The sequence below is a fragment of the Scleropages formosus genome, chromosome 17, assembly GCF_900964775.1.
Source record: "Scleropages formosus chromosome 17, fSclFor1.1, whole genome shotgun sequence".
In the NCBI taxonomy this organism is placed as follows: domain Eukaryota; kingdom Metazoa; phylum Chordata; class Actinopteri; order Osteoglossiformes; family Osteoglossidae; genus Scleropages; species Scleropages formosus.
In genome coordinates this window covers 19,276,012-19,287,594 of record NC_041822.1, presented here as the reverse complement: position 1 = coordinate 19,287,594, position 11,583 = coordinate 19,276,012, and the positions used below count along the sequence as shown (strand labels likewise).

General features: G+C 43.5%; 1 protein-coding gene across 1 annotated transcript in view; it reads left to right on the top strand.

Annotated features, from left to right (window-relative positions):
- Positions 1-7,451: 7,451 nt before the first annotated feature.
- The window catches only part of adamts12 (ADAM metallopeptidase with thrombospondin type 1 motif, 12), a 28,570-nt gene continuing 24,438 nt past the window's right edge, over positions 7,452-11,583 (top strand). Inside the window, exons 1-3 of the mRNA XM_029259722.1 lie at positions 7,452-7,475; positions 8,395-8,455; positions 9,438-9,748. Coding sequence (XP_029115555.1) covers positions 7,452-7,475; positions 8,395-8,455; positions 9,438-9,748 — 396 coding nt within the window. The remainder of the gene's footprint in view (positions 7,476-8,394; positions 8,456-9,437; positions 9,749-11,583) is intronic.

Sequence of the window (11,583 nt, the reverse complement as noted above, 5' to 3'; positions counted from 1 at the left end):
TTAGCAGAACTAAGCAAATATTGTGTCTTGCAGATACTTAGAAACCCATCCTGAGGTCAGACACAGATGTATGGCCACTGGCTCATGGGTAAGTGAAATCAGACCTGTTCTCTGAGTCACAGTGCACCTGTACACCTAGCAAAACGGACCTGCTTGCTTGATCACTAACTGTCAAAATTAATTTAGAAGAAAGCAGTCAGTGCTGAGGGACTTTTAATGGCAAAGTTTCAAAACTGATTCATATTAACAGCAGTGCTGCATTGCATAGCACTATTGTCATTTGTCACTGATTTATTTGTTTCACTACCTCAACAGAAGGCGAATGATCATTTATACAATCCTGGACCTGATGGTGACAACGTGAACATGTACTCATTGGATTCTGGAAAAAAAACCTGCCATACATCACAAGGTACATGGGAGGAGAAAATAAAGCTTTAATTTGTGCTTTATGTGGTGCAGACTGAGGGGGCGCGGTGGCGCAGTGGGTTGGACCGGGTCCTGCTCTCTGGTGGGTCGGGGGTTCAAGTCCCGCTTGGGGTGCCTTGCGATGGACTGGTGTCCCGTCCTGGGTGTGTCCCCTCCCCCTCTAGCCTTACGCCCTGAGTTGCCGGGTTAGGCTCCTGCGACCCCGTCTGGGACAAGCGGTTCAGATAGTGAGTGTGAGTGTGTGTGTGTGTGTGTGTGTGTGTGTGTGTGTGTGTGTGTGTGTGTGTGTGTGTGTGTGTGTGTGGTGCAGACTGTTGTGCATTTTAGATCTGTTTCAAATAAATGTACAAGTCAGACATTGGGGCTTTATTGTTTAGCAGTATATGGAAGCAAGGTCCATCTTAGAACATCAGGGGAGGGACCGGTTAAGGAACTGAATTTGTAAGAAAAGACTGAAAGTTCCTCAAAAGGGACATTTCTGTTTTACTTTTGTGTGTAATACAAAGCCCAACATGCTTTAGTCCAGTACCTGTTGTATAAGTGGTTGAAATAAGCAAAGTAAACTTATTTTACATAAAATCATTGACTTGTAAAATAAATGATGCAGTAATACAATGTAAATGGCATTAACCAGTGTGGTTTGGGCCTCTCATTGTCAGCGCTGGACACAACTGCCTCCCAGATACAAAGCGGGACGAGTGATGGGGACTCTGTGGCCGCACCTGGTCTATCCAGGAAATCATCAGTTTGTGCTATTCTATAAGTTTCTATGCCTTTCATCCAACAAATCCTGTATTTGCTCATTTAAACTGATCTAATGTGTCATGATCTACATTTGTATTATTACATAGATGCCCCATGAACAAATTATTATTCAGTATTACATATACAACAAACAACATCAGTACAAAAATCCTTACAAGTAGTTAACCCACAGGTTAAGACATTTGTCATAAATATTTCTCAGGTTTCAACCCTTCCAGCCTGCTATTGTAAAACTGTTAGATGCACTTCTGTAGGGCAGACAGGAGAGGCTTCAAGCCAGTACAGAAGCGCATCTAGCATTGGGCCACACAATTTCGCTCGTATACTTCTGCTCGCTTGGTGGTCCCACCCACGAAAGGTAAAGCACGGATGTTCTCGGTTCTGGCTCCGTTGTGGTGGAACGACCTCCCCCTCCCACTCAGAACTGCGGAAACTGTGTCTACATTCAAGAAAGGTCTGAAAACTCACCTTTTCCAGACCCATTTCGCCCAAGATCTCTCCAGCTCATGTACGGTGTAAATGTTCATGCACCGTAACTTCATGAGCATCACCAGATAAAGCCTTTATTCAGCCGCTACTCCGGCATTGTTTTTGTTTGCTTGTGTATCTTATAACATTACACACACACACACACATTTTCAGAACCGCTTGTCCCATACGGGGTCACGGGGAACCGGAGCCTACCCGGCAACACAGGGCGTAAGGCCGGAAGGGGAGGGGGACACACCCAGGACGGGACGCCAGTCCGCCGCAAGGCACCCCAAGCGGGACTTGAACCCCAGACCCACCAGAGAGCAGGACTGCGGCCCAACCCACTGCGCCACCGCGCCCCCGCGCCCCCGCTCTTATAACATTATTTTAAAAAAAAAATAAGAATTTGGTTGGAGGGTATCAGGATTTGTCTATCCTGTGTTTTATGCACCTACCTGAACGATGAACATCGGTGCAGCAAGTGGTAGGTAACAAACTAGGTTTGCTTGAGACTTTCATGTCTGCAGCTATGTCTCTTTCTCTTAATGTAATGCATAAATTGTATTTTTGCTGAGATGTACGTCACTTTGGACAGAAGCGTCTGCTAAATGAATAAATGTAAATGTATTTCATACCACAGTATACAGTGGTCAAAATGTTTCACAGCTTTTTGGATGCTTCTAACTTCCATCCATCTATTTTCTATCCCGCTTATCCTAGTAGGCTTGCGGTGGCAGTAGGGAGAGCAGTTATTTTTCTAACTTGTGTATGGAAATTTATAATGCAGTGTATTACTCAAGGGGGGGGTGCGGTGGTGCAGCGGGTTGGACCTCGTCCTGCTCTCCGGTGGGTCCGGGGTTCAGGTCCCGCTTGGGGTGCCTTGTGACGGACCGGCGTCCCGTCCTGGGTGTGTCCCCTCCCCCTCCACCCTTGCGCCCTGTGTTGCCGGGTTGGGTTCCGGCTCCCTGCGACCCCGTATGGGACAAGCGGTTCAGACGATGTGTGATGTATTACTCAAATCATGCTGTTGTTTTTTTCTTTGACTAAATACAGCTGATGAAACGTCACCAAGACACACACACACACACACACACACACACACACAGAATGACCCTTACTGACACATAAACTAGAAGTCTTTCCTACTTGTAGTTTGTATTGTGTTTCCTTTGTGTCACAGTCAAAAGTGAAAATGAAAGCTGCAGATAACTGTCAAATTGAATTTTCTCGACTAAGATGTTTGCTTGAAGTTGTAAAACTACAAAGCCTGTGTTAAATGCTCATAATTAATGTTGCTGCCTGCATGTAACTGTTCAGTTATATTAAACGCTTGCATCCATCCATCAAAAACAGCAGGTATGTTGTAGGCAATCTAGTTTAAATTCCAATCCTGGCTGTGAACAACAATGATGCTGCGAATATGAAAAAGTAGACCCTCTCATCCCTAGAATCCACCCTTAGAATACAGCAGACCTTAATACAGTATGTTTATTTTTCGCGCAATAAGTGTGTAGAGTTTCATGTACTGGTTTCATCCTCTATGCTACCTTCAGCAGCCCACATTTTAGGAACCATACAATCAGGAGTTAACATCCTTCTACGTCAGACAGTTACCAACATTTTCCAGCTAGAATTTTTTTTTGTACACCCACTGATGTAATTTTAAGCAACACAATTCCCAAAATCTTATGGCTCCGCTACTTGTCCTTTTCACTTATTATTATTGGGGGACCTTTATTTTTCTGCCTTGTGTTTTGCCTCTTGCTTTATAGTAATTGAATTTCTGCAAATTAATTTTTTTGCAAAGTCTACAAACAGCCCATTTAGAAAATATTACTTTTAAGTTTCATGTCTGCAGACCTGCTGCTCAGCACCAGGGCTAAAAAAAAGTCAAACTGAAAAATGTGATGTCCTACAATTTCACTTAACTTTAACTATCACTGCCTTTATTTGTTCTTTTCTATTTGACTTGTTCTACTGCACATTTCCATTGACTTTGAGTCAGACTGGATACCAAGCATTATTTTGTCAGTTTTCTGAACCACGCTGAAAGAATAAAGCCAACATTTTTTTCAAACCAAAGAAATGTTTCAGTACAATTTTTTGGAATCTATTGGACATATAAAACCTGTCATTTTCAAGCACTAACTCTGAAACATGTAAATGAGACTGTATAAAATGAGACAAGCTGTTCAAGTTTATTACATTGCTCACGTCTATCATTCACTCATCCCACAAAAGTTGTACACACCAGAAATTATCATCATCATCATTATAACTCAGTACTATTATTATCATTCAGGCATATTCACATAATTTTGCTTGAAACAAGAGTGACATGCTTCTCTTTTAATTGACCGTTTAAAAGCGCAATGATTTTTTTAAGAAAAACCATGGTTCAGGGCATTTACAGATATACGCAAAAGTTGCTACTGCATTTTTTCCAAACGTACTGCATTATTTCAACTTGAACCTTATGGGCGCTGGTGAAAAAGGGCTGATTTCAGGGAAAACCGAACTTTAAACTGAACTTTTTCCTACTGTGCTACTATTTTTCCCCTGAGTCGTACCACAAAAAAGCAGTTGAAAACCTGTGGACACCGTCCCGTCCACGTCTACACTGATGATGACACATCACAGCAATGCGTTTGGTGCAGAAGCCATAAACACATGACTCATAACAACTCTGCAGACTGACCTATCACAGGATGCAGAGCACCATGCAGATGAGTATGAGGGGGATGTTTCAACCCCCTGTGGGGGATGCATACTCATGCTGGGGGCACTGTCTCAATGCCAGGGAACTGCAGCTGCCTTCCCACAGCAGGGCTTGCAGAGACACCACACACCACTGCTCAGCTATAAATCAGTGCGCTGTAGCTTCATGGTCCTCCTTCTCTAGGCAATTGCTGAACATGCAAAGTTGCCATGGTTACATCTCCCATAAACAGTGTAAACGACCTACTGGGAAAACAGAACTTAGGCCACTGCAGGCTGCTGGAATTGTCTGAACCAGACTAGAGGACTTTTTTGTTTATCCCAATCATATCTTCCCATCACCCAGGGTGCAGTGGTGCAGTGGGTTGGACTGGGGTTTGAGTCCCGCTTGGGGTGCCTTGTGACGGACTGGTATCCTGTCCTAGGTGTGTCCTCTCCCCCTCCAGCCTTACACCCTGTGTTGCTGGGTTAGGCTCTGGCTCCCCATAGGACAAGCAGTTTCAGATGGGGTGTGTGTGTGTGTGTGTGTGTGTGTGAGAGATATCTTCCCACCTAGGGCTGGTCTGCTCCCCTCCATTGGGGGTACACTCCCTTAGCTACATGAACACCTTCCAAAACACTCACAAACCTTCCTGCACTGAGTGTGCCATGGACATGGTGGAAATGAGAGTTTAACTATAACAAGCTGTGTGATCACAGTATTGCAGAAAAGTACTGAATAATCACTTGCATGAAAAAAATCAATAGTTCTAATGACACTGCCCACTGAAGTTAGGACTCGACTGCAGTTCCATGTGTCTCCAACCATGGCTGCTAACTGCCCAGAAGGACATCTTTGTGGCTTGTTCCGTACCCTGTAAAAAGTGGTGACTGCACTGTACACTCTGTAAACTGAAGGTGAGAACAAATCTGCTTTTCTGCCCAGTAAATAGAGTTGAGTTTTGCAAGTCTCTGGGAAGTGGTGGGAAAAAATCAGGTTATAACCAATTCTTTGCATAGCAGTCTGTTTACTTGCCCAATATCTAAATCTGAGTGTTTTACTGGAGCAATTCAGGCCGAGTACCTTGATCAAGGGTAGGTAGCACACCAGTTACTTAACTTATCAAAGAACTAACTGGAACCCAGCTTACTTACTTTCTTTTTTCCTCTATGGGCATGACAACTTTTACGCATGCGTACTGCCAAAGCACTGGTAGAACAAGTTTATGGAAAATATTAGGAAAAAAATGTAATGTGTCAATATACCATTATGTAATAAGAATTAAATAATTAAACAGAAAATTATTAGATCACGAAAAAAAAATCTGAATTGATCAAATGAATGCCTGAACTGGTGTCCTCAATAATAGATAATACTATAATCATTGTATGTAGGTGAGTGCAGTGACTACTCTTTCCTCCGTTTGTAATAGGTGTGTACATGTTGTGCTGCCATTTACATTTATTTATTTAGCAGATAATGGACCCCGTATGGGACAAGCGGTTCAGAAAATGTGTGTGTGTGTATTTAGCAGATGCTTTTCTCCAAAGCAGCTTCCAATGAACTCTATGCAGTGTTATCAGCCCACACACCTTATTCACCGCAGTGACTTACACTGCTAGATACACTACTTACACTGGGTCACTCATCCATACATCAGTGGGGGACACACACACTCTCTGTCACTCACACACTATGGGTGAACCTGAACAGCATGTCTTTGGACTGTGGGAGGAAACCAGAGCACCCAGAGTAAACCCACGCAGACATGGGAGGAACATGCAAACTCCACACAGTGAGTGGGGAACAAACCCACGTTCCCTCGCACCACCCAGGTGCTGTGAGACAGCAGCGCTACTTACTGTGCCATCGTGGCACCACTTCACTTACACACACTCTCTTGTTTCCCTCAGTAAGTATGGTGTGTCTCTCTCTCTCTCTCTCTCTCTCTCTCTATCCCATGCTTGCAGTGTGAAGTTAAGTGCTGTAAACAAGAAAATAATTGCCAATTGATAGATGTTTACTTAAGCAAGTAAAGTACTTAGCTACAGGGTATAACAGGTGTTTACCAGATGAGATCTGGCTCTACAGCTTTCTGATGAAACGTTTCTTGTTTGCACAGTAAGTCACAAAAGGAAGTCATGAATAAGAAACCAAATGAGGAATGAGAGTAAGGCAAAATAGTGTTCAGTTTGCTGATTTCTGATGGTTCACTCCACATTTTTCCCTATTTACTGCATTCTGGGACTGTGGCTCTTGTTATTTGGCTTTTATTCATGACTGCCTTTTGTAACCTATTGTGCAAACCAGAAACAAATAGTTAATTGGCTGAAACATTAATAAAATGTATTTATTAATGTACTAGTAATTAGGCAAAAAAAGGAGTTTGCGTAAGTACCAGTGATCTGCACTAAAAAAAAATTGTATAAAAATTAATCACGAAAAAAAACTACAGCAGCCATCAATGTTCATTTTTGGAGACAACTGCATTGGCAGAATCCATCATTTTATCGTTTCTGTACATGGACCACAGCTTTACAGTAGTGAGAGTTCAGTTTTCTCCTTCGACTTCCCGCAAGAGTGGCAGCCCCGCACTGTCTTGACGAGACCAGCAGGTGGCGCAACGGTTAAAAATGAGCAAAAGGAAAAATGCCAAACTGTATAACACACTGTAATATATATATTTAAACAGCTTTACCTTAAGCTGTTAAAAGCTGATCATTTGCATGTGACTTGCCTGCTGACCGCGTACATCACTGATTGGGAGGATATTTGGACTTTTATTGTATATCGCGCACACAGTCACCGGCTGCATCATGATGTCTCGCTGTTAAAAAAGAAACGCAGCAGCTTCTTTGCAGATCGTGTGTGGTGTAGAGTGCGTATGGTGTGTAGTGTGTGCAGCGCGAACCCGGGACTCCCTCCTTCTCCCGCTATGGAAACCAGAGACAAGTCGCTCAAACTCTCCACCCCTCCAGAACTCGAGCGTCCTTTCCCTGCAGCTCGGCGGCTTCTCTCTTTTCCTTCTTTGCCTCCTCGGGGGGACAGCGGCCCGTTCCCCTCCGTGCATGATTCTGCCCAAGTGATGATGATGATGAAGATGATGGTGGTGGTGATGCCACGGCTGACTGCGCGCGCCGCTGAATGAAGCCTTCACTTTTTCGGGCTCACTCACGGGCTTTTTTTTTTTTTTTCATCCCCCCGCGCGACCTTGGCAGCTGAAACATGCGGTGTCTCGCAAACTTCGCGCTGCTCCTCCAGCTCTGCGTGCGCCTCTCCGGCGCCCACGACGACCTCTCTCAGGCGGAGCGCTTCCACTTCCCGGACGCACAGCAAGGTGGGGGGGAGACGTTTACGTGAAAATTACACTGAAAAACTGTGAAAAGTGAAACTGCTTCTGATGTGACTGACTAGCACGCCTCAGTTACTAGCGGTCCGCCTGCTGGTGATGTATGCTTTGAATTTGTGGTTAAAACGATGAGTGACTCTACTCCACACTTAATAAAAAGTCCATTTAAGCGCACTAATCACATTTCTTTTTGTGCCTCCTCGATGAACAGCCTCGGTGGTCTTTGCCAGTGCATCTTTGTGCATATCTTTAGACTTTTTTTGTCAGAAATTCAACGTTCCATGTACTGAATTAGTTAAACCGACTTTTTTTTTTTTTTTTTTGAAACGAGACATAAATAGGTCGTGTAATTCTAGGTTTTCGAACATAAACCGGACGTTGGTAAAAGAGTGGGTGATCTGGTAATTCTAGATTATCGCTAAGTACAAACAGAAAACTGCGGATCAGCCCTGCTCGACGCGAGACACTGGAACCTGCGCTAGACCCAAAAATGCAAGTTACAATGAACAAAAGCCCGGGATTGTGGACCGCCTCAAGCCACGCCCCCTTAATATCGTCCCACGGTCATTGGACGCTTCCTATGACACAAGGTAGCGCGTTTCCTGACGTCAGAGAGGCTCAGTATGTGACGTGACGCTTTCTTGATGACGACAAATGACGGCGTCTTTAGCGATGTAGCTAGCCAAGTTATGCTAACCGTGGTTCTCTAGGCAGAATAACAAACAAGTTAACTGTGGAACATGGTAACCTTGCCAAATTTTATCTAGCTAAGGTCTAATATGTTGTAACTGCTGACGTTATACATGAACTTGCGCAAACAAAGGCTTCAGCTAAAGAAAGAATCATAATAGTTTTTGTAATAGTAGCAATTTATCAGTGTGTAAATTTATCAATATCTTAATGTCCAAGAGCAGTTGATGGCAACGTGGTTTAAGCCGTGCTTCATTTAGGCTGAAAGGGCTCTGGTCTTAATATCGAAATTACTCCAGCTGCCTCAATGGGGACATTATTGTACGTAGCGTAACTGTGTAAGTTGCTTTGGAGAAAAATATCCAATAAAAGTGTAAATTTGTTTACTTTAATTTAATCTGAACCCCAGGCATATATTCATTTATTGTGATTTTGGCAGTTGCTGATAAAAGTGCAAGTTTTTCATTGCATAAACAGCATATAATTTATTATCGTATCAGTTCTTAACTACAACATTAACACCGGATTGCAGTTATACACAGAAAATATGCTTTGCTAGTTTTGGGTCTTTTGAACCACATCTTTTTATACTTTAGGAATAAATTGATAGAGATCTCTGTGTGCATTGGCTATGAATTTTTTTCCTGGAATTTCTGAACAGAAATAAACATTTTCCATGCATAATTCCTCAATTTGTTATCTTTGTTAGAAACAAAATGTAATATGTAGATATAGTCACTATAATAGTGGTTAAAAACCATTATGTTCTTTAATTTAAGCATCTAGTCAAGAAATTTTTGTAGTTGTTTTAAAACACTCTCTAGATATAACTGGTTCTGAATGGCTAGTTCTTTGTTTTTCTTCCCATTCATCAAACTCTTGGGCACAACATGAAGTTTAAGTCTTAGGAACATACGAATGTACAGACACACACAAGGTGGTTGTAATTGCAATTAACATGCAGGCTTTGCCAGCTGAGCACTGAATTAACTTTACCATGATGGGTAACACAAGAACTCGCATTGTTTCTCACAGGTCATTTCATCAGGTCTCAACTGGAATACTCCATAGTATATCCAAAGAGAGTTGGACGGGACAAGCGGGCCTTGGACTCATCCGAAAAGTTTGTTCACTACTCGGTTGCCTTTGGAGGTCAAGATTTGACTTTTAACCTCACCGTCAACAACTACTTGCTGGCGAGCAACTATGTGCTGGAGGGGAGATCTGGGTGCCAGAACATGACACTGAAGCAGAATTCCTATGGGGAAAATTCCTGCCACCTCATTGGGAGGGTGACAAACTCCAGCTTCCAGGGAACTGCTGCTGTCAGCATCTGTAAGGGACTGGTAAGGATATTTCGATTCATTCAGGGCCTCATACCCCTTTTCAGCTGCTCTCTTTGGCAAAACAACGGGGAAAGGTACCAGTTCTTCGTGTATTAGCAAATATAATGAACAAGCAAGTACATTTAACAGGAGGATATTGCTGTTGGAAAGTTTGCCTGTTCTTTACTGGGAAAAGCTGAGAGACTGTCAGAGTTTACTCTGTTAAATTCTGAACGTGCTGTACCCCCGTCGAAAAAGTGTCAAATCTTTCACGTATCAGCATTTTCTTCCCTCTTGTCTACTGTATTCATTTATATTTTCTCCTTTTTTCTTGATGTGTACAGTGATCTTTTTGTTGGTAATCTGTACTAATGTAATCTGGATATTCTGGTATTTTTATTTAAACTGTCTCGATTGCAATGGGTAGTTGACTTAGTGAACGTGTCAACCCTTCTCTGCGCTTTCAGGTTTGGTCTATACTTTGATAATATTACCTCGTGGACCACTTGGAAGATATTACTCCCCATGAAGAGCTCGTGATCATGAGTACATTTACATTTATTCATATAGCAGACGCTTTTGCCCAAAGGGGTGGTGCGGTGGTGCAGTGGGTTGGACCAGGTCTTGCTCTCCGGTGGGTCTGGGGTGCCTTGCGATCGATTGGCGTCCCATCCTGGGTGTGTCCCCTCCCGCTCCAGCCTTATGCCCTGTGTTGCTGGGTTAGGCTCTGGCTCCCTGCGACCCCGTATGGAACAAGCGGTTCAGACGATGTGTTTTGTCCAAAGTGATGTACATCTCAGCAAAAGTACAATTTATGCATTACATAAGAGAAAGAGACATGGCTGCAGACATGTGACTTTCAAGTAAATCTAGTTTGTTACCTTCCACTTGCTACACCGATTTTCATCATTCAAGTAGGTGCATAAAACACAGGACCGACAAAGATACACAAACAATTACATACAATGCTGGCGTAGTGGCTGAATAAAGGCTAATCTGGGGATGCTCATGAAGTTATGGTGCATGAACACTTATACCGTACATGAGCTGGAGAGATCTTGAGAGAAATGATTAATAATTACCTATCCACTGTAGAGTCACAGTGGTCTGGAGCCTATCCAAAAATTGTAGGGCATGAGACAGGTTACACACTAGACAGGGCACCAGTCCACTGCACAGCAATTATACACACACACACACACACACACTGTCTGCAACCGCTTGTCCCAATCAGGGTCACGGTGACCAGGAGCCTGGCTTGGCAGCGCAAGGTAGGAGGGGGTTCAGATGCACCCCGAACGGGATGCCAGTCTGCCACAGGGCACCCCAAGCAGGACTTGAACCCCAGACCCACCACACGGTGGGCCCCGGCCAAACCTACTACATCCCCCCCACTTGTATACACACTAAGGGCAGGTAAGAGACAGCAGTCCACCTAAAACATACATCTTTGGATTGAGAGAAAACCAGAGAACCAAGAGCAAAAGCCACACAAACAAGAGAGAACATATAATCTCCACATGAACTGAGTCAGATTTTGATCCACATCTGAACCCATCACCCAGCAGCCATGAGACTCTAGCGCTATTTGCTGTGCTACCGTGCCATTCCCCCGTAGAACTTTTTTGGCCTGTTTTCTGGTGATATTTGATGGTGGGCTGTTCAAGGCCTGTGATTGCAGGCTTTATAAGATCCTGCTCACAATGAACTGAGGCTCACTATAATGCCATCTGTACTGTATGACTGCCCACATATACCCCTGTTCAAGAACTGCTTATGAAAACAAGGTCTCAGGTGATCCCCGGAAGCATTCTGGGAAGCACAGGCAGGTAGGTGTGCTACATCTAATAAAGATC